The sequence below is a fragment of the Elgaria multicarinata genome, chromosome 7, assembly GCF_023053635.1.
Source record: "Elgaria multicarinata webbii isolate HBS135686 ecotype San Diego chromosome 7, rElgMul1.1.pri, whole genome shotgun sequence".
NCBI lineage: Eukaryota > Metazoa > Chordata > Lepidosauria > Squamata > Anguidae > Elgaria > Elgaria multicarinata.
Genome location: NC_086177.1, coordinates 56,301,722 through 56,324,280, shown reverse-complemented (window position 1 = coordinate 56,324,280; position 22,559 = coordinate 56,301,722). Strand labels below are relative to the sequence as shown.

At 41.4% G+C, this 22,559-nt stretch overlaps 2 protein-coding genes across 4 annotated transcripts; one reads left to right on the top strand and one right to left on the bottom strand.

Annotated features, from left to right (window-relative positions):
• Positions 1-1,134: 1,134 nt before the first annotated feature.
• On the top strand, positions 1,135-13,325 carry CLUL1 (clusterin like 1). The gene is made up of 8 exons (XM_063129825.1): positions 1,135-1,180; positions 2,308-2,415; positions 3,605-3,753; positions 7,140-7,307; positions 8,534-8,978; positions 10,276-10,413; positions 12,002-12,216; positions 13,146-13,325. Exons 2-8 carry the CDS (start codon positions 2,313-2,315, stop codon positions 13,323-13,325), a joined length of 1,398 nt encoding a protein of 465 aa, XP_062985895.1. The 5' UTR covers positions 1,135-1,180; positions 2,308-2,312.
• Positions 13,326-16,017: 2,692 nt separating this feature from the next.
• On the bottom strand, positions 16,018-22,083 carry LOC134401102 (uncharacterized). 3 transcript variants are annotated; one of them, XM_063129823.1, is made up of 3 exons: positions 22,014-22,083; positions 17,628-19,555; positions 16,018-16,430 (listed from the first exon to the last, which is right to left on the bottom strand). In XM_063129823.1, exon 2 carries the CDS (start codon positions 19,502-19,504, stop codon positions 17,654-17,656), a length of 1,851 nt encoding a protein of 616 aa, XP_062985893.1. In that variant the 5' UTR covers positions 19,505-19,555; positions 22,014-22,083; the 3' UTR covers positions 16,018-16,430; positions 17,628-17,653. The 3 variants fall into 3 exon arrangements, with proteins under 3 accessions (XP_062985893.1, XP_062985892.1, XP_062985894.1); XM_063129822.1 differs by having other exon boundaries at positions 21,967-22,054; XM_063129824.1 differs by lacking the exon at positions 22,014-22,083 and adding an exon at positions 21,534-21,581.
• Between the last annotated feature and the right edge of the window lie 476 nt (positions 22,084-22,559).

The following is a 22,559-nucleotide window of genomic DNA, read 5'->3' as shown; positions in this document are numbered from 1 at the left end:
CCCGGCACTTCTGCTCCATTCTCCAGCCTTTCCCAGAGCCATCTGGGGCTTGTTCTGGCAAGGGCCCAGAACAAGCCCCAGATCCAGAGGAAGAGGCGGGTTAGAAATAAATATTCTATTCTATTCTAAACCACATGAAATAGCTACAATCCAGTAAATTGTTGACTCATATATTAGAAGTCACATCTATTTATACTTCATTTTCATTCAGCAGCTCCCACTATCCTGCTGTTAACCTATAACTATGTTTACACTTTCCCCAGTGCAAGAGCAAAAATGAAAATAAAAATATGGGTGCACAAGTTTAACAGGTAAGATCTTTGTGATGCAGACTAAAGATTTGTTGCTAGGATCCAAGAAGTCTTTTACAAACATGTAAGGAGACTATGTAGGAAATGAAACGTCCTTTGTAGTTTTCACTGCTACAACTTCTGTAGCTAAGGCAGCCTGCTTGTCTCAAGAGCCGTGAGGGCTGCAGCATAAACTGTAAAGAAAGCATCAGCTCCACATAGAGTTCGTTTGTATGTATATAAACGTAGAACTTTTGGTTCATGGCATATAGCTACAGTCCCCACGGAAATGAATAGGCTGATAAAACATCTTTGGGGTGATTTTGTAATGAAGGCCTGGATTCAAAGAACTGTCACTCAAAAGGAAAAAGTAAAAAATTCCACTGGGCATGGCCAAGGCCTTGAGCTTATCTAAAGTAGCTGTCTGGATCCCAGCTAAAATCTTGTACTGTCATATCCAAAAAAAGAAGAACATACAAGGATTCTCAGTTTGAAAATATGAGAATTATATTGTTCAAAGGGCCTAAAAAGAAGGATTTATTGCAATCTTTTTGCATTATCTCTAGCTTAAAAAGAGCAATTCAGAGCACCACTCAGCATTCACTGCTACATCTATCCTACTCAGTGCAAGAAAGCAACAAATCTGTTTTTTCAGTTGTGTCTCATGCTCCCTCTAGTGTTTATTTTTGGATGTGAGCTAAGACAAATCTTGGAGAGAGAAATCCTGGAGTCTAATCACAAAACATCCCATTAATAGGATTAAGTACCTTGTCATTAGATAAGTAGTACATGGCAAAATCCATGACACTCATGGAAATTAGAACAGCACACAGCCTGGCTCTTTTCTGAAGCTACGACCAGGTTTGCAAGAGGATACATCAGCATAAGTGGTAAATATGGGGATTCTATTACAAAATGGTAGTTTATTTCACAAAATGTGCTGGCCTTCTGCTCTTGCAAGGCCTACAAATATAAACCCATGACCTATTTATCTGCATGTTTGTGTGGTAACTGACAGTTATTTATTTATTTATTTACATTTATATACCACTATATGCTCTAAAGCCATCAAGGTGATATATTATTAGTGCTATTTTGAAAGTGGTACACTTTCATTGAAAAAATATTTGGGGGGATGGGACCTAAAACAAATCTATAGCATCCCCGTCAGTAAACATAGAGGCCTCTGTTAACATGTTTCAAAAATTAAAAATCTTGAACAGATTTCAGATCTATATGGCAGGGAAAATAAAGACAGTGGGCACAAGCCAGCCAAAGTCAATTCACCATTTATTTCAACGGAAACATTAAGCATGGGCATAAATCTCCTGCACTGAAATCAATGGCACTGAGAAGTGTTTAATTGGTGAATATAATATTCTAGAGCATACACTTTGTTGCAACTAGAGGTTTTGCCATTAACTTCTATAGGAAGTTGATTGCACTAGATGTATTTTTATGGATAATTATTTAATATCCCTCTTATAATATGATTTAAATAACAATGAAAGCAGTATTAGAATATAGAAGAACCACTTCTTTTAAGGTGATTTAAAAGAATGAGCATCCAATTTTAATATGGCATGCATATTAGAAAGACATACATTAGCAAAAAAGAATCCTGTTGGTTTTAATTTTACACTTATCTAACAACTAAAGAATGGAAACAGTTTTCATTCAAATATATATTGTGAAATAAAATAACCTTTGATATGAAATACCAGGTCTAGCATCATTGTAACGCTCTTGTAACATTATTTGTGTGTATGAGCGCGTGTGATATTGCACTGGTAGAGATTTTGCCACGTACTGTGTATATACTAGCAGAATAAGTCTTAAAATTAGAACTTAGGTCTGCTTAAGAAAAAAATGTCACAGACAGTAAATTAATATTGGGAGAAAATATAGCATGGTAAGAAAATACTAAATGCATTACATTTCGTTATTAATCCTAATAGCCTGACAGCTATCTAAGGTGTCTCTGAAAAATGTTATATTCTAATAATTGTTAATACAGCAAACATGAAGCCTTTACTGGTCTTTATGATGTGCTTGCTATGGCTGAGAGGACATCAGTGTGCACCTATCAATGAAGAAGACATAAATTTTGTGGAAGATCTAAAAGGTATGTACATTTTAAGTACTTAGGCCAGGGCTCCCAACCTTTTTTAAATTTGTAGAATTGCTGTGGGCACCACCACAAAATGACTCCCATGGAGAATGTGGCTAATCACATAATGCCTGCCACGGGGGCCAGGGTAGACAAGAGGTGGTGGTAGGGGGAGAAACAGCAAGATTTTTGTGAACCGCCCAGAGAGCTTCGGCTATTGGGCGGTATAAAAATGTAATAAATAAATAAATAAATAAATAAATAAGATTAGGGGCTGGGAGGGAGAGGGTAATGGAAAGGATTACTTCCTGGCCCGCCCAATCTTCTTCTGCCCGCAATCTTTTCCCTTTGGCTCTCTCTCCCTCTCTCTCTTTCTCTCTCTCTTTCCACTCCTAGGGTTCATCTACATGGGCGCTTTGCCCCAGGGTACCTTCAGAGTGGCAGCAGGTGATCCGCATGACACAGCTACCACTCTGAAGGGATCCAGGGGCAAAGCCCCAAAGCTCCGCACTAAAAAAAGTCAGGTACTTATCCCGACTTTTTTAGCTTGGAGTCAGGCTCCGTGCCTCAGCGGAACCTTTTTAAGGATTTTTTTTTTTAAAGGGGGAAGGGGGCGGAGAGGGAGATCCGGGCTCCACAGTGACACATTTTAAAGAATGGGGGGGTGAGGAATGGGGGCAGCATGGAGTCAGCCACTACAGCTGGGAGCAGGGAGGAACAGGGCAGCCAGCTCTCCTCCCTCTGAGCTCACTCTGGCTGTCCTGTTCCTCCCCCCCCCTGTTTTTTTTATTTTTAATCTTTAGATGTGAAGGTTTGCATCTAAAGATTAAAAATAAAAAAGGGGGGGGAAGAGAGGAACAGGGCAGCCAGAGCGAGCCCAGAGGGAGGAGAACCAGCTGCCCTGTTCCTCCCCCCTTGTTTCCCCCCACAACCCCTTTCCTTGATATATCTTCAGTTTCACTTGCGACATATTATATACTTACTTGTACAGTTCCACTTGAATTTTCATTAAAAGGAAATAAATGTAAGTTATGTTTCAAAGTTCTGCATGTTAACACATCTATTCCTTTGCTCAAATGGCCAAGCAAAATTGCTAAGTCTGTTGATTTCTGTTCATACATATATTGAGGATTTTAATCAGAGATTGCTCATTAAAAACAAAAACAAGTAAGAACAAATGGCATTTCCCCTCTCACCCCCTCAGTTTTATCTGAAGTTGGAGAGAAATATGTAGACGAGGAGGTAAAGAAAGCACTGATCGGCATTAAGCAGATGAAAATTATGATGGAAAGAAATGAAGTCAAACATGTGGATCTGATGAAGACTTTAAAGAAGAGCAGTGATGAAAAAGAGGTAATATATAAACAGTAGACTTATTTTTAGAACTGGAGTGACTGAGATGTATGTTTCCAGTCCTGGACCAAAGGCATTTATGGGTGTTGTTCTTGTGACAGAAAACTCCATCATACCAAGGGTTAACACTCTCCCTAACTTTGCTTCTCTGCTCATGTTTTCGTTCCTCAGTTACTTCCTCTTTCAAAAGAGGAAGTACACAACGAGCACGAGACCCATTGAGTCTGCTGTTCTAATGGCGCTGCTTCTCCTGCACACAGCAGGAGAGAGCAGCAATTTCGAGTTTAAAAATACATCGGACTTATTAACCAGCGGGTTTTTTTGTCACGCGAGGAAGGCCAGAAGGGGCGGAAGATGCGTGGGAGGCAGACAACTTCATGTGAGGGACCTGAGCAAACTCCGTGAGTGCCTAGGAATGAGTGTGCAATAAAACGCTTGTCGGATGGACCTTTCAGAAAGTGGAATAGATTATGCTCTTCATGGTTTTTAATTTTTGTGAACCGCCCAGACAGCTTTGGCTATTGGGTGGTATAAAAATCTAATAAATAAATAAATAAATAAATAAAAGTTTTAAATCAAATGTAAGCAAATAGAGGAGCTCCATACTTAGCTGCAATCCGATGCACTCTTGTGGGGTAGTAAGCCTCATAAACATAGCAGAGCTCACTTCCAGTGAAGGGTTCATAGAACTGGGATCTCATTAGAGGGGGGCAACACTGCATTTGTACTAAGCTCTGTAGCTGCTCCTGTTCCTATTCCAATTGTTTTCTATGATGTCCAGAAAAACTGGTTATTTACTGCAGTCTCCCCCGACCTGGTGCCCTCCAAATATGTCACACCACAACTCCCATCGTTCCCAGCCAACAGAGCCATGCTGGATGGGGATGATGGGAGTTGTAGTACACCACATCTGAAGGGCATTCAATTGGGGAAGGCTGATCTACTATATACTTCAGGGGTATGTGACATATGGCCTGTGGGACAGGTGGCCCACTTCCTGCTTTGCGGCTGCTGTCATGCTACGGCAGCAGGAAAAATTGCACCTTTAGCAGTTTTATAGCGCCTAACCTAGGGTGAACATATGAAAAGGAAGACAGGGCTCCTGTATCTTTAACAGTTGTATTGAAAAGGGTATTTCAACCGGTGTTATTTGTATGCATGCAGCACCTGGTCAAATTCTCTCTTCATCACAACAGTTAAAGCTGCAGGAGTCCTGCCCTCTTTTGTATCTGTTTACTCTAATATAGCTACAGGAGCCGTGTCCTCCTTTCCATATGGTCACCCTACCTAACCAGTATGTTGGTTGATACCAGGTAAGCTGCAAAACAAGAGACTTACAAAACAAGAGAGCTTCGGTTATTGGGCGGTATAAAAATGTAATAAATAAATAAATAAAACTTGTGGACCAAATCCATGGCTGGCATACCTCCCGTACCCAAGATGAATAATTCTGGACTGTGTTTCAAATGCAAGTGGCTACATTTATATGTGTGCGTAGATGTTACAGAATAAAATGTTTCAAGTGTCAAGGCCAGGCCAGTCATGTGCAAATGTAGCCCTTTCCTTTCAGGATTTCATAGAATCATAGAATAGCAGAGTTGGAAGGGACCTACAAGGCCATCGAGTCCAACCCCCTACTCAATGCAGGAATCCACCCTAAAGCATCCCTGACAGATGCTTGTCCAGCTGCCTCTTGAAGGCCTCTAGTGTCTCTTGAAGGCCTCTAGTGCCTCTTGAAGGCCTCTAGCCCACAACCTCCCTAGGTAACTGATTCCATTGTCGTACTGCTCTAACAGTCAGGAAGTTTTTCCTGATGTCCAGCTGGAACTAGGTCTGTGGCTTTTGCTGCAAGCTATAGCTTGAACTGCTGCTAGTAGAAAGTACTTGCTTTATTGACTGAGTTGAGAGGCTTTATGCTATCGGCCAATAGCAGAGGCTTTTATTTTCCACACTTTTGTTTCCTCCTGTACTTGAATTGGGTTCTGAATTCTAAGGCATCTGTAGTTTGGACATTAGATCTTAATCTCAGATCCTGGGTCAAGGTCTAACAAAACGTTGATGGGACATTTATATAGGTAACTTCAGCTATGTGTGGCTAAATAGGAATCCTCCACAGGATTCCAAATCAAATAATGGAAACTTGGAGAAGGATCAGTTATGTTTACAATCCATTGACCTTTTCAAGAATGTAGCACTCTACAATTTAGAATGCTGTCACCTTTCATAACTTGCACAAAGAACTTGCTCAAAGAAATAAACATCTAAACTATAATGTGATACCTGCATCTTTTGCTGCAAGAAGAATGTGCTCAAGCCATTGTAATTCAGTGCTATGCTAGAAAAAAGTAATGGGCATTTTGCTCTTCTGATTATACTTTTATGAGGGCTTTTCTATCTACCACTTAATACAGATGGAATTATAAATAAAATCACTACAATTCTGCTCAAAAAATAGCTGTCTCAATCCCTTTATTAGCAATTTATGCATTCAACATTTTAGGAAATCCTCACCCCACTATAATAAATTACCAGGACGGCCTAGTATCTATATTCAAATATGAGGCACTAGAAAAGCAACAGATGGGTACCAGGTGGTAGGAAACTGAAGACTCACACCCACATACCTGCTTGCCTCTGACTAACAGCTCATATGGCAGCTATTAAGAAGTAATCATCCCCTTGGGACCATGTTGCATGCAGACTCCAGAGGACACCTCAAGCAGGACTAAGGAAATGGAAGGAAGGAGTTGCTTTATAGCCTCAGGATACCAGAATATGGTCGAAAGAATGCACATTCATTTATCTAAATCTCATGCCCCACCCCTTCAACACATACACACAGTGGTTTTAGTGGCTGAAAGGGAGAGGGAACGATTTTTCTCATCCCTGTTTTTGCCACAAATACCATTGTGGGATTTTGAGTGCTAGAGCCTAAAACAAATCCGCACAACCACAAACATGCTCTCCCATTGTCAAATTCAAGAAGGGAAGAGGTGGACCCGGATTGCTATTGTTGCAGAATCATTAAGCTATAGTTGTGACGTTCCCCATAGCTCATTGGTAATAGAGCACATGTTTTACATGAAGAAAGTTCCATGTTCGATCCTTGGCAACTCCAGATAGGGCTGGGGAAGTCTCTTGTCCGAAACTTTGGAGAGCCACAGCTAATCAGTGAGGACAACACTGAGCTAGATGGACCAATGGTTTCATTTGGTATAAGGCAGTTTCCTATGTTTCTGTGGAGCTGGGAAATGTGGATGGAGGAAAGAAGGAGGAAAAATATTCTTGTCTCTACAATGTACATCTTCTACCCACACCTATGATCCTGAAACAAGTAACTCTAATGTTAATCACTATTGAGAAGTTATAACTAATTCCTTAATTAGGAAGCTCTGAGACTTCTGAATGAAGTGAAAGAAAGACTGGAAGATGAAGAAAACATATGCCAGGGGTCTTTGAAGAATCTATGGGATCAGTGCAAATCTTGTCTAGAAAGTAACTGCATGAGATTTTATGCCACTTGTCAGCATGGTCTGGCCACATTTACAAGCAAGGTAAGGTGTGTGTGTGTGTGTGTGTGTGTGTGTGTGTGTATGTATGCATGCATATATGTGTGTGTGGAAGCTGCATGATTGCAGGGCGGTGTGCATGCCACAATCCTGTAAAAGCACAGAAAAGACACAGAATTTAGTGTCTGAGCCTGAGATCGTCAGCTTTATTATTTTTTAAATGGTGATGATAGATTTAATGCTTGCTGATATCTCCAAAGGAAAGGGGGAACTAAATAGGATTTTCAGTGGTCAGGAGTGCCTTGCAGAAATATTTGCTCTTCTCTTTGATTAGCAGGAGCAAATTAAAATATAAGCAACTGTATGTAGATGTGCTTGGATTCATAATTTACACAGCTCATTCAGCTTTTTCTTGGTGCAGCAGTATTTGAATTAACTTGTTGCAAAGAGCTATAAGGGGAAAAAATCAAAAATCCATATTAATAGAAAACCTTTGTTACGTCAAGTCAAAGGTCACAAAAAATGCACATCTTCGAAGATCTTCAGATCTCTTCATCAGGCAAGATATTTCAAAAGCCATTGGAGGTATTGGGAAAGAGAGAAAAATGAGGCCAATGATGTTGAAGCCATGCTGTCTGCATGGCCAGTAACTAAAGATGAAATGGGGAAGGGTTTTTTGCAGGCGTTCAGAATGAGCTCTAACAGGTGTGACGGTTTCAAGCTTCTCCTGGAGCTGCCCCTAGGACCATTGAGAACAAGAAAGAAGGAAACAATGGTTGATCCTCAATTTTTAAAAGAATTAAAAGCCAGCTGTGGTAAAAGATGATTGAGGGACTTGATGCTGCTGAAACGGCTCGCTTTGGCTGCAGTCCTAAATATACTTAGACGGGAGCAATCTCCACTGAACACATTGGGACTTACTTCCAATTAAGCATGCATAGGATTGTGCTGTAAACCTACAGTATTGCAGCCACTTGCACCTATCCTAAACCAGATAGGAAGTGTCAGTGATAATACTCATTGTCAAACCAACAGTTTGATTTTTGGGGGTTAATTTGCAATATAATGCAAGTGACTGCATGGTTCATTTTTGGTATATTAGAGTATGATATCTCAATGTCACTTAGTAAATAGAGGAAAAGTTTCATTTTTAAAAGTTTGGGTTGTCTTCCTGTGCATGTGCATTTGAACAGTCCTTTGTGGAAATGTCCAAAAATTGCAGGTGAATAACTTGCCAATAGCTAATATATTTTTTCCCTCTACACAAACAGGTTGAAGATTTTTTCAGGAAAATAACTCCATTATCATTTCCTATTTATGAGATTCAAGGGAAAGATCTCCAGCGTAATCAAAAGCCTGAGAAAGAGGATGCCCAGCTCATACAAATGGAAAATTTGTTTAACCAGCTGTTGTCTGACATGGGCACAATGTTTGAAAAAAGCTTTGTGTTTTTCAAACAGATGCAAAAAGAATTTGATCAGTCTTTTCAAATATATTTTATGTCTGAGCCAGACTTAACAGAGCCCTATTTTTTGCCAGCTTTCCCTGAGGAGTCTATAAGAAATACTGGTTCCCCCAAAGATTGGGAGATACCAGGCTTCCTCCAACTAGTTTTCGACTTCAGCAGAACAGTCCTTGAAGGTGTCGGTGAAGTGATTACAGAGGCATTTGAAGGATATCAAGAGAGTGCAAGAGAGATGGCAGAACAAATGAAAGGTAAGTTACATAGAACTGTGTGCAAATGGCCTCTCAGAATTATTCCCTACCCTATTTGTGGGCAGAGAAATTGGGAGGATCATTTCACCAAATTTCTCCAGGGGGTGGAGAAATTCTCCTAACACTTTCTTGGGAGCGAGGTTCACCATCAACAGTGGTGGTAGCACAATTCCAACCACGAGGAGGGCCTCTTTCATGTCTCCATCAAATGTGCCTCTGATAATGATAGAATAAAGGGCATCTGTTTAAAGTGAAAGGAGGACAGGGCTCCTGTATCTTTAACGGTTGTATTGAAAAGGGAATTTCAGCAGGTGTCATTTGTATATATGGAGAACCTGGTGAAATTCCCTCTTCATCACAACAGTTAAAGCTGCAGCTGCCCTGGCGTCTTTTAAATCTGGTCACAGTGTAGTTGCAGTATAGCTCCTGCAGCTTTAACTGAAGAGGAAATTTCACCAGGTGTGACATGCATACAAATGACACCTGCTGAAATTCCCTTTTCTATGCAACTGTTAAAGATACAGGAGCCCTGTCCTCCTTTTCATATGGTCACTCTATGGGAAACAAACTGCCCACTGGCCACATGCAGCTCCAGACACCAATACTCTGCTGCCCCCACCATTATGCCCTGAATCCCCAGAAATATTTAACAAACAAAATGGCACTCTGCAACAGCTACAGAATAGTAAAATGGGCAGATGAAGTGAAATTGAACACTTTTAGCTGTACTGAGCTTTTTTCAGTAATAAACTGCCAATTTTTTTTACATTTTAAATATTTCCTCTCCCAGATCAGCCCACAGGGTGGATGGGTGTGCATCTCCCAGATCTCCTGCAGTTGCCAATTCCTGTTATAGAAAGAGTGAGGGTCCACACAGGGGAGAAGTGTAGACCACCCCCTCCTCACAAACTCTCTCTCCAAACACTTTTCTACCAGCCAGGGCTCATATCAGAAGCAACTCTGGCTGAGAAAGAGAAAAGTCTTGGTGAATGGGTGTGAAGGGAAGAACAGCACATGTGGGCAGGGAGGATTCAACCCTCACTAATGTACTCCATTTGCTTCTAAGAGACAATTCCCTACCCTCCTCTTTTTCCGTGATTGGGGCAGTTCCATATTTATTTGCCATTGCTTAGCTTAATTTGGCCCTCAAAGACTTGACTTTATGGTAGTTGATCCATGTTTGCTTTGAGGTTTTAACCACCCAAGATCATATTTTAATTATTGCTATTTTAATTATATTTGGCAACTTCTCTGTATTTTAATGACCGTTTGCTCTCCATGTGTGTATTCACTCTAGATTCTGACAAAAGTGGAATGTTCTCTCAAAACACACCAGGTCACGAGAGAGCTCCATGCAATAAATTGCGTCAGAATTCATCAGGATGCCCCCAATTTCATGAGAGATGCCAGAAATGTCAGGATAATCTTATGCGAGGTAAGCAATTCATGTTCACGGTTCATGCCTAGTATTATACATTTCTATATGTCTATAATCATACATTCCTGTGGCTTAGGTTTAGTTTCTTATGCAATGGTTTTGAGAAACCACAAAACTGAGTCAAGTGATTTAGGCTACAGTCCCATGCATTGTTTAGACAGAAGAAATGCCCAAACTCCCAGCACTCTTTTCCTAAGTGCTGTGCTTGATTATTGTTTGTTTGTTAAGAATGTGTAGTCATACTGAGCCTTCCTTAATCAAGAAAACTCTCTGCAGTCCCATTTGAAGAGTTTACTTTGTCTTGGAAGTGGTAAAAACCTTCCTTCCTGCCCAGATGCACAATTCGTGAAGTTCTGATCCTACCACTCAGCAAAATACACGTGTGAGGGTTTCTGTACAGTAAAACACAAGATTTCTGATATAGCAAAAGGATGTGTGGAAAGGCCTATAAATATTGTTATGGAATTGGTCTCTTCCAATTCTGTGGCTATAAGAATTGGCTGCTGAAATGCTCAGATCAGAATATGCCAGTAAGCCTGAAGTGACCTCATTCCAAAAGGAACCAAAATCAGGGTAAGTGCTGCACCCCTGGAAATTCTCACCACTCAGGAGAATTGGGGGCATGTAACAATATCACCTGCAACTTTTCTGTTGATGTAGTTAGAAAGGTAGGAAGAGTGAATGAGCTTGATCTCATTTGCTGTTATGGGTCCTGCAAAAGAGTGAGCCACTTCAATGGAAAAGGTGTTGAAGCTCACATCCCATGCCATAATTTGGGAATTAAGATGCCCATCTCATGAAGCTTTTGTGATAATAGCAGATAAAGATAAGTCATTTATAAAGTGATTGCATATTATGTTGCTGGGCTTTGTGTCAGATATCTTCACCTGATGTGCTACAGTAAAGCCAAGGTAAGCCAATAGCAGAATCCAGCAGCATAGACACTGTTCTTAGAACGGATACTAATATAGGTTAATAGATCTTTAGACTTCCAAGTGAATTCTCAGGATGTCTTCTCATTAAAAACAATGGGTTGGATTGGTTCTCCCTGCTAGCGGGAGTGCTCTTTGTGCAACTCTGCCCAAGATGCTGTAGCCAATGGGGAGGGGCAATTTTTACTGATTCCTCCTCCCTCTGCAATTCCAGTGCCACCCCTCACCATGTTCCAGAAGGTCCACAATTCTGAGCAGCTTTTTGAGGGGCATAGGGAACTGCAGGGGGAAGGGTGTGTCTGCCAACTGTTCTGTTGGATCAGTCGTTCTTTCTTCTCTGCACTGAAAGTGCCCTTCCATCTATGGGAGGCAAACCCTGGATAAGCCTATGAGGCTTATTTCCAAATACATGTGCTTGGAATTCTTGTAGTAAATGAAAAGCAGTTGTAAAACCTCCCCCAAATAATTGCATTATGTGTGCAATTGTCACATATGTGATCTGCACAAGTTTCACATTTTTCATATATATATATATGTATGACTATTTCTGATTAAGCCAACCCAAAGATAAAAGCAGCAACGAAACATTTTTAAAAGTACATTTCTGAAACGTCCTAAATAAGTGTTTTACATTTTTTAAAATTCCTGTACAGTTTGCCCCAATGTCCCTGAACTACATATCAAGTATGACGATGCCTTTAAGCTGGTTAACATCTCTGGCGAGCAGTATCAACAGATTCTTCAGATGGTCCAGCGTCACACACAAGACACATCCTACTTGTTGAATAAAATGAAAGAAAGGTTTGGATGGGTGTCCGAACTATCCAACATGACCATTGGTCCTGAAAACATTTTCAATATAGTAAAGGTAAATGTCTTTCATTAAAAATGGAAGTAACCAGAGTAGAATGATCTCTCTGTTCTATTTCACTGACATTTATCACTCCGGTGTTACCTGGGGAAAATGTGTGTGTTATTTTTGTTCTTAAAAATACTAAGCTATTGTTGAGGTACATTTTAAGTACACTTGATAATCCCTTGATGATCTGAACTCCAAAGCTTAGACAGTAACCTACTCTAAATCCTTTTAGTATGATGGGTAACTGACCTGTATCACCATCTGACAGGAATGAAATAGCACTAACAGGTTGGAATAACCGCAGATTACTTTTCCAGATGAAGAGTTTTGCTTTTTGGCTGACATATGCCTTTAGATCAATATAACAAAATCAGAGCTCAAGGCAAAGGGAATATTATGAATCCTATTGCCACAAGCCATAGTGTCTCCAATAATTTTCCAGTAGGTGATTCCAAAAACGATCCAAACTCACACTTCCACATAAAGTTATAAACAGAGGGCAAATAAGGCTATCTTACATTATACAGTACATCATGGTGTTTTTGCAGCCTAAATATAATTTCTGACTGTTTGAAAATCAAATTCATCAGGTTTTATCCAATGGTAGCCACTCTGTTGATATGTCTGCCAGCAGAACAGGGAGAAAGCAACTTTAAGCAATTCCCCCCTCTGCTATCTCCCCAAACCTTACCTGTTGAGGGGGGGGGGGGTCCTCTGGACCAGATTTGGATGGTGCATGGTGGGCTACAGGGGAGAATCACCCCAAAATTCTCCATTGGCCATTTTCCAGGCAGACATTGTCCATCAGCAGAGTGGCCATCATTGCATACAACCCATTGTGACATTATTTCTCTTTGGTGGTTTAAAAATAAAACCACCAAAAATAGTGTCCTGAGACACCATATATGAAGCATCATATTGCAATTGTTTCCTTTCAGGTGTCATCAAATGCCAAAACGGGGGAAGCTTCCAGTCTGAATGAGACAGTGGTAGACGTGAATATTTTGACTTCACCTACTTTTACCATTAAGGTTCCCCAAGATATAGACACTGATAGTTCTGAATTCATTGAATATGTAGCTGGGAAAGCTTTACAACTTTACAAGAGGAATTTCTAAGCATGGCAAGTTGATTATCTTTACTTCTAAAAAGTAACTTTAATTTGATAGGCTTTCTACACAATAGATTGGTTTGATTCAATTTTATGTTGCCGTGAATGAGTGCAACAACCATTCAATTACATATTTTATCATGCTGTACACTTGATGCGGTAAAATTTTCCTTACTAACTTGGCAGAAAGATATAGATGACCAAGCTAATCCAGGATGGAAGAGCTCACCGTTTGTTTATCTGTATGGTGTTTAAGCTAGGGTATGTCAAAAGCCAGACTCCATGCCCATTACATTGCAATCACAGTCAGGTTTTTTTTCAAACCAACATACCCAACAACTGCGCTCAGGAAGGACTTTTTCTGATTTTTCCCCTTTTACTTCTGCAAACTTTTGAGGTTTCCCTGAACATGCCAGGAACTCTGTCTTGTTTCTCAATTGCTTCATTTTGGCTACATTGCTGTCATAACTCAGCACCTAAGTTTGCAGTTAGTATATACAAGTGGGACTTTCAACAAAATGTTGCAGTGTGAAAGGCTCGTTTGAGGTTCCAGCTGCCTAGACATCTTTCGTCCAGAATATTCATTATATTCTCCCTCCTTGGTTTTCTGCGCTTCAAGTCAGTCAGCATTCTACACCCACTGAAGTCCCCATTGAGCTATAATGAGGCCGGTGAGGGGGGCTCCATAGAGGCTTTTTTCCCTCTAAGTTTTATTTTTGAGGGCAGTACTTCTCCAATACTTGGGACCCCCACCCACAAGCCTGTTAACACCTATTGCATGGATGATTCCATTTTTGGCTACATACAGATTTATATTCACACCCAGAAAATCATGTCTCTAAAAATATACAGGATGATTGGCAGCAAGGGACTAAATGGGTCCAGCCCATAGAATAGAATGCATTACAGGGTGCAGTGATATAATCAAGTAACAAAAGAGGGCTGGAGTCTCTAAAAGAAGATATGGGGGCAAACAAAATAAGATGTTTGCTACATATTTCTCCTGAATATATTTCTAAATGAACTTGTTACACATTGCCCCAGCTGGCACAGAAAGGCAATTCATGGGTTATTTAACCCATAATTTGCTAGGGTAGCCTTCCACATGCACGTCAAACTAACTTTACACCCAGTTTTGTAAGCAACTCAGCACCAGGAATGCCACTTTTGGGGTTGCTGTTGTGACATACAAAGCTAGCACTCTGAGTTGTTATGGGGTAGACAGCCCAGAGTTTCAACTCAATAACAAACCATGGGTGATTGTTGGGTTACTTTTTTGGGTTGTTTAACTCTAAATAACCAAGCGTGTTGGGTTCACATGTCATGACAATAACCCAGGAATGGGGTGTTCACTGGGTCATTAAGCCCAGAGGCCTATATTTTGCTAATGTAAAGATTCTGTACTGTTGCTAAGGGATGTATCAACATGGCATTGATGTAGGTGGAATACTTACATTTAAAACTTTAAACTATTTCTTTTAGAATTGTTCTGCACCTTTATTCACACCATTAAATATGCCTTTTATCTCTTTAGGCTGGAAGAACTGAAAAATATGATCTACTTTAAATCCATCACACATTCTTTTAGCAAAGTTCAACTTACAGGAGAAACCTGCAGATGAGAAATTGTTTAACAAATATTGTGTTAAATTCTGACTGTAATTTCATGATCTCTATTTGTATTCAGTTGTAAAAATCATGTCTAAAGAGAGATAGCTGCTGTAGTTGACTCAACTGAAAATATTTCTCCTTAGCATTTGGTTTGCGAGTCTGAAAAATTGGTTTGGGGTTGTATCCCGCTCATAGAAAAATAAATACAAGAACTGTTGTTGTTCTGCCAGCAGTTGCTCAAGCATTAGTGGAACAACTAGTACAACTAGCAACTCCTAGCATAATGAGGTTGTAATGAGTTGTGGAAGTGTTTCTGCAGTGGCTTGTGCCAGAGGAATCAAAATAATGGATTTTGATTCCTCTTGCTCAAGGATGAAAATGGGTTTTATGCAAGCAGTAGAAGCTTTGTGATACTATTGGGACACAAGCCATTATGTTGAATACAGTACTATTAGGCATCAGTAGAATTATTTTCAGACTTGGACATATGTTTTTGCAGAAATGAATATGTAGTTTCACTTATTAATGATTCTGGCCAGCTTTTTATGCGTGCTCCTGTTGTGGAACCTGCTTTATTTTGCCTTCCCCTTCCCTTGCCCTCCCAGAAATAACACATATCCAAACATGGTATCAAACTTTAATATTGCAACACCAGCAAAAAATAGTTGTCTGTGTAGTGTGGTACTTCCCTGCATGATACGGATCACCATACAGAGGGGGAAATTGGGGGTACCAAGTCTGGAGCATATGTACAAAGTCATCCTGAGTAATATATTCATGTTACTATCCAAACTGTAACATTTGGTTTGCACTCAATTTATTTTATGTGTGTTCTTTACACCTTTCATCTTTGCTTCCTAACTAAATAAATTCATCAAATATCTTACAAAGTTTATTTGTAGTTTAAATAATTTTATATCTAGAATAAATTCATTCTTTGGGGAAAACAGTTTAGTATGTTCTGTATTTTATGTTTCCTTGGCAATTTCCCATTGAGAAGATAGTTTATATAAATAAAGCAAATAAGTAAATAGGAAATGTGTCTTTGTAATACATACAGTTATGAATGAATTTTAACTGCCAGAACACTGTTTTGAGCATTTTATTTATTTATAATATTTATATACCACTCCATATCTAAAATAGATTCTGGAACAGTGCACATAGGAATAAAACAGCATATTAAAATTGTTAAATTTAAAACAAAGGACCAATAAACTAGGGTGACCATATTTTGGAAACAAAAAAAAGAGGACACCAACATGGCCAGCCTCCAAGGGGGTGTACCCACCCCAACATGGCCTTGGTCACATGTCTGATTCTACAGCTCACAATTAAGACAAAACTTTTCTACACAATATGTTAATGTTAAAATCACTTAAATAAAGAACAAGTAAGACATTCAATGTATCTGAAATTAACATTTATTTTTAGTTGCTGTACAAATTTCTTTGTGGCACTTTACATTGTTCTTTTTTGCTGTCCTGGCACACAACACTGGCTGTAAAAAGGAAAGAACAGACTCCGTTAACACACAGTACACTAAGATTGGGTTCAGACAACACAATATAGTCAACCGTTGCTTAAATAGTCAACCATTGACTATTGCGTAGTCTGGCGAGCCTTTTCCACACCGCAAATAATCAACGGTGAGCAGAGTTGACTATTTGCACAACCGTTGATTATTGTGCTGTGTGGTGGGCTCCGTTGACTCTTTCACATGCCTACAGAGTCGCAAGGCAAGAATGGCAGAAACCCCTACCTCTCTTGTCCAGCGGGGCTCCAAAGGCATGTTATGTCAGCACAAAGGTTCAGTACCTGGCAGTGTGCTTCCCTTGGCAAACCAGAGCCATGGTCTGCTCTGTTGCATGGCTGTGCCTCCCAGGATGAACACGTGCCGTCCCTGGGTGGGGCGCCTCAAATGACTGCCTTCTCTGTGCTTCCCTGGACATGCATGTGCCGTTCTTGGGTGGGGCGCTGCGATTGGTGACTCCCCATGTGCTTCCTGGGATGTGCATGTCCCAACCCTGAGCGGGGTGGGGCACTGCAATCGGCGGAAGGATTTCTCTCATGGTTAGACTTTTAAATGTCAAGCTGCAGGAGAAATTGTTCCACCTGTCCTGATTTTTCCTGCAGCTTGACATTTAAAAGTCAAACCATGGGATAACCCCCCCCCCCCCCAGTTTCCACAAACAGGCTTCAGAACAGAACACCCAGGGAGCCGTCGATCGCTGCTCCCCACCCAGGGATGGCACATGCATGTCCTGGGAAGCACGGCCATGCAACGGAACAGGAGGAGGACCCTTGTGGGTGTCACCACACTGTAGCACAAAGGGAGGTTCTCATGGGAAGTGGGTCTTTAAGACCCACCTGTCCACCTCAGAAGAAACAGGGCACCTCCCCAGATCCCATAAAGATCTCCCTCTTTGCTTTGCTTTTGAGAGCTATCAGTGTGCAGAGAGAGACAAGGGGGAACCAGCGCTGCTATTTGGTGGGAGGACAGAGGGTACTGGGGGTGGTATCAGCCAATCAACACACAGTTAGTTAATAGTCGTATGGGGAGTACCCCTTAGTCAACTGTGGAGTTGACTATTAACACACAGTTGACTATTGTATCATCTGAACTCGCTAAGCTAGCCAGCAGCCCCCTTCTGTACTCCTAGCGCTGCTGAAAGTCCCAAATAGAGTCAAAGCTTACCTATTCAGATGTGGAGTGTTTTCTGGTCATTCCCTGTGGCATTCCTCACAAGATGTTTGCCTGTAATTGTACTGCACTTGTAGAATCCCTTTAAATGTCTCCACAGACACTGAAAGGCTTTCCTCCGTCCACAGGCTTTCCTCTGTCCACAGGCTTTCCATTAGAGAGAAAACATGCTCCACATTAGCATTGTTGATGGGAATAGCAAATAAGAACTGTGCAATCTTCAACAGTTCTGAGTGGAAGGAATTTTTTTTGGACCTCTGAAAATATTTAGCCCATTTCTGATGTGCCATCAAGTTTTTGAAGTCTGCATCTTCACACAAACTTTCCAAAAATTTCTTCAGATTCACAAATTGATCAAAGCACTTGGAGTCATCTATCAGCACTCCCTTCTCTATTAAGTATTTAACAGCAGACTCTACATCAGTCCATTTTGGTGTCTCAGTCAAGTCAATCCACTTGAATATAGAGAACTCTTCCAGGGGTCTCATCCACACCTCTAGATATTCAATACATGTGGTGTACAGACATTCCACTTGGGCACAGAATGAGTCACACTGTGCAGCAAGTCCCTGCTCACGATTTTGTTCCAGGAGTGTCTTGACTTTCAGGGACATGAAGTTGCAGACCTTGCGTTCACGCAGCATGTAGCTAACAGAGTCCAAGCATTTCAGCACTTCCACCACAGAGTTGTTTTCACGTTCAATTTCTTTGATGTGTATTTGGAACACGTTCATGAGTGAGTGCAAATGCCACAGGTAGATCTCACTGAAGTCATCCTCAAAGAATTTCTTGAGCATAGGAGGTGGATCGCTCAGAGAGAGAAAGAAAGACTTCAAGGCCGGAAACACCTGCAGTAACCTTGTTATCCCAGAGAATAAGGACAGACACGGTGCCTTAATGTCAAAAGGCAGCTTTCTGCATTCAATGTCCACAAACTCGCAGAACTCCTTCAGACTCTCAGTTCTCACAGCATAAATGTTGATGTACTCGTATATTTTAAAAATAATAAGCTCCACTCCCACATCAAGCCTGTATGCCCCGTGACGCAAACAATTGTCCAAAATGTGTGTTGGGCTACCCACACCAATCAGAGTAGTCTTCTGCAACAGCCTTTTCCAGTTTGCAAGGACATTACTCTGTTCCTCATCATGCTGTAGTCCACCCCACATGGTATTGCAGTTGCCATCTGTGAATGCAATGCACTTCTCGAATAAGCCATTCTTCTTCAAAGTGTCCGTCACATATTGGGCAATTGTATCAGCTATCTCATTAGATATGTTCTTCACTTCAATGAGTTTGGACTGCAAACCCCCATTCTTCCAGTCAAAATATTGGACTATAACAGGAAATATTTTCACTGCACCACTCCCCCGTCCATCAGTTGAGACTCCACAGAATGGTATGTTGTACTCCTTAAATGCTTGTAGGGCACTTTCCACAGACTGCGGTGCAAGCACAGAGTTCACAACTGCCTTGGTGCGAGCACCTGAGGACTTCTGGGCTAATTTTGAGTCAGGGAATATTGTCTTCCACAAGTCAGAGGCGCAATCCATTGCTGTAAAAGTGCTGTGATGCATTACAGTGTGGAAGGCCAGCATACTCTCCGCTGCAGAGACTGCATCCTCAGATTTGATTCCTGGTTTTACAAAGAAATCAGTCACTTTGGTGGAAGAACTCTCTCCCCGAACAGCCTTCTTGTGCTTGTCTGATTCAACATGGTCCTGCAAATCCATAGCACCTTCACGTTCAACAGACACAAACGTTCCAGGCTTGCATATGGTGCACTCAGCCTCGCTCTCATCTCGACCATTCTTGAAGAAGGGAAATTTGGCCTGTAACTCAGGCGTGAATTTACAATTTCTTTTTGGCATTATGAATGTATTTCTGCTAAGTTCTCATGGAACTGCAAACCAGAACAGAATCTAAAAGACAATAAAGTAAGATATCATTGAACATTTCTGAATCCTACAAATGAACCACTACTGTTATGAAATGTAGTCAGTTTGAAAAAAGGGGGAAAGAAGGGGCAGGACTACAACATCACCACTATCCATGTTTGTATACCATTAAGCACCACTTCAGAACCCTAGTTTACTTTTGAAAAGTTGTGTAGCGAGGCAGACCCCATTGACCCCTGACAGCAGTTCAGAACTAGACAAATTGAACCCTAAACTAATTCTTGGGTCCATAGCAAGCAGCTCCATTTTGAGGCGGGGGGCATCCTTTCTGTTGACAGGACTATCACAACTACAAAATTTGTTCTAGCATTAAAGTAAAGGTAGGAAAAGAGGAGAGAAAAGGAGAACCAACAGTGCCAGGGAAACAGAATTTATTTTTTATTTTACAAACACATCTCTTAAAAACAAAAGTGGGTTATATCACCATCAAAGAAAAAAAATGCTGAGATTTAAGCAGGCGTTATGACACACTTCCAATGACATCTTTTTTTAGAACATTTTTTTTAAAAGAAAAGCTCAGATTTTGAGTTGGTTGAACTTAGGATCCAGCAGTATCTCATTCTGCACTTCTTGCCATACAGAAACAGGTCCAATCACCAATTCCTAATCCCCACCAGAGTAGACCCACTGAAGCAATGGAACTTAGATAAGTGTGGACTTACCAGGTTTCCATTGTTTCACTATGTCTACTCTGGTTGGGAGTTGCAATTGGATTTAGGCAATTATCTCCTTTTCAAAACAGAAACAACTAACAGAATGAGGATGTTTCTCCAATGTACAAATACTATCACTAGCAGAGCTGTAGTGAACAAATTGCTATACATGGTTTTAGCTATTCAGCTGCTATTATGGAGTAAGGAACTGTGTAGATTTCAAATACTATTGGCAGTGGCAGAACAGGCAACAAATGTCCTAACTTTCAAGCAGCGGTGGGAATCATTTGGCCCTCCAGATGTTGTTGGACTGTAACTTCCAACATCCCTCATCACTGGCTGTGATGGCTAGGGCTGATGGAATCTGCAGTTCAACATCTGGAAGACCACATTTTGCCCACCTGTTTTAAAAATTTGAAGAAAGGCTTTGACATCAGACAATGTTATGTAAGTTTCAAAAGAACTGAATGTATATGAAAAACAAAAAGGCAATGTTTAGAATTTGTACTTTGTATTAAGGTTACAGTTTTATGTATTTGATAACCCTTTGAAAACAGTATATGGGATGTATACTGTGCCCAATGGTCAGTGCACTTCAATATTGCTTTAAAACAGAAGATTCCCCCCACCATCATCTTGTAGTTAAATTTCACACAAAGCTCTGCTTTCACAAGAAGTGCTAACATACAATTCCTCTTGTCATTCCATATGTTACCCATGTGTGAAAACACTCTCCCCACATAAGCATTGCTTACTGAAATGGTAAGCACAGCACTGACAATGTACACTAGAAATTTAGATTCTATGTGTTTCTATCCATTATTGGTCTGGTAGAAGATCCAGTGTGGTGTAGTGGCTAGAGTGTTGGACTGGGAGTTGGGAGATCTGGGTTCTAGTCCCCACTTGGCCATGGAAACCCACTGGGTGACTTTGGGCCAGCCACAGACTCTCAGCCCAACCCACCTCACAGGTGGGTTGTTGGTTGTGAGGATAACATGGAGCGGAGGAGGAGGATTATGTACACTGCCTTGGGTTCCTTGCAGGAAAAAAGGAGGGAAATAATTTTAGCGTAATTTTAGGATGTTTAAAAAAAGATTTTAGGGTGTTTTAACAATGTATATTATGTTTTAAGTTTTATGTATTTTATATTTACTGTTGTCCCCCGCCTTGATCAGAATGGAGAGGCGGGTAAGAAATAAATAAATAAATAATAATAATAATAAATAAATAATTTTTTTTCATCTCTAGCAGAAGCTTCTGCACAAGGTTGAGTTCATCAAAACACTGACCTCAAGTCCCAGATCTGCAGCCATTTTACAAACGTGGTCCACCTATAGGTTATCTGACTCTTTGTGAAGTCTTTTAGTTGTGAGTTCTCAAAAGTCCTATTATTTCTCAGGGTTCGTTATTGTCTGTGTATACATCTGCTTGCATTTGTAATGAAGGCTAGCCTTTCAGAATCAGGCAGCTGTTTTATACATGCCAGGCTAAACGCTTGGGGTGTGATAGGACTTGTAGTCCAACCAGAGGAAAAAGCAAGAGATCCAAACCTAGGCATATGTCCCACATTGCACAACGCCCGCCCCCCCCACCCCCCGGCCGCAAAGCTGGGCTAAAGGCTCGGGGTAATCCAAACAGAGGGAAGGTTGTCCAAATGCTCAGAAAGCCCTGGGGTGGGTGCGCGGTGTTGAATACACGACGCCAGTGCAACCGTGCACCTACCCCCTTCCGCCGAAGCCACGGGGAAAAAGAAGAGTGGGGGGCCTTACCCCGGAGGAAGCGGGGCGAGGGCAGGCAAGACGGTCCCAAGGCCCTTGTTCCGGAGTCGCAGCGGAGGCGTGGCGCCTGGTGGAAGGGGCCCTGCAATTGGTCTCCTTCCACTAGGAAGAGGGCGGAGGCAGCTCCGGTCCCGGATGGCCGCCCAGAAACCCCACGCTTCCTTCTCGGCATGGGGGGCGGAGCGTGGGAGAGGCGGAAAGCGCGGGGTTTTGAGGGGGCACGGCGCCAAAGCGACGCCCCCTCCTTTCCTCTGCCTAGAGCGCAGGCTGCAACGCATAGCCTTCTTCAACCTCCCGGCCCGCGCCCGCCCATCCCCGCCATAATACCATCCAGAAGATCCTCTCAGTCTCCTCCTCTCTGCCTGCCTAGCGCACACAACCTTCGCCCTTAATCTCTTGACCCCCAACTCCCCCTTCCCACGCCACCAGCCTGGCACTTCCACCCACTTCGTAAAAAGCCATAATACACAAACCCATTGCAAACACAATATTAATGCACAAGAATTAAAGCACACACCCCCCGGGAATCCATCCAGC

Bases quoted from the DNA above. Each gene is read 5' to 3' on its own strand.
- CLUL1 (XM_063129825.1), top strand. From the start codon at position 2,313: ATGAAGCCTTTACTGGTCTTTATGATGTGCTTGCTATGGCTGAGAGGA. The intron at 3,754-7,139 runs GTAATATATAAA...TTCCTTAATTAG, and splicing joins AGAGCAGTGATGAAAAAGAG to GAAGCTCTGAGACTTCTGAA. The intron at 12,217-13,145 runs GTAAATGTCTTT...GTTTCCTTTCAG, and splicing joins ACATTTTCAATATAGTAAAG to GTGTCATCAAATGCCAAAAC.
- LOC134401102 (XM_063129823.1), bottom strand. From the start codon at position 19,504: ATGCCAAAAAGAAATTGTAAATTCACGCCTGAGTTACAGGCCAAATTT.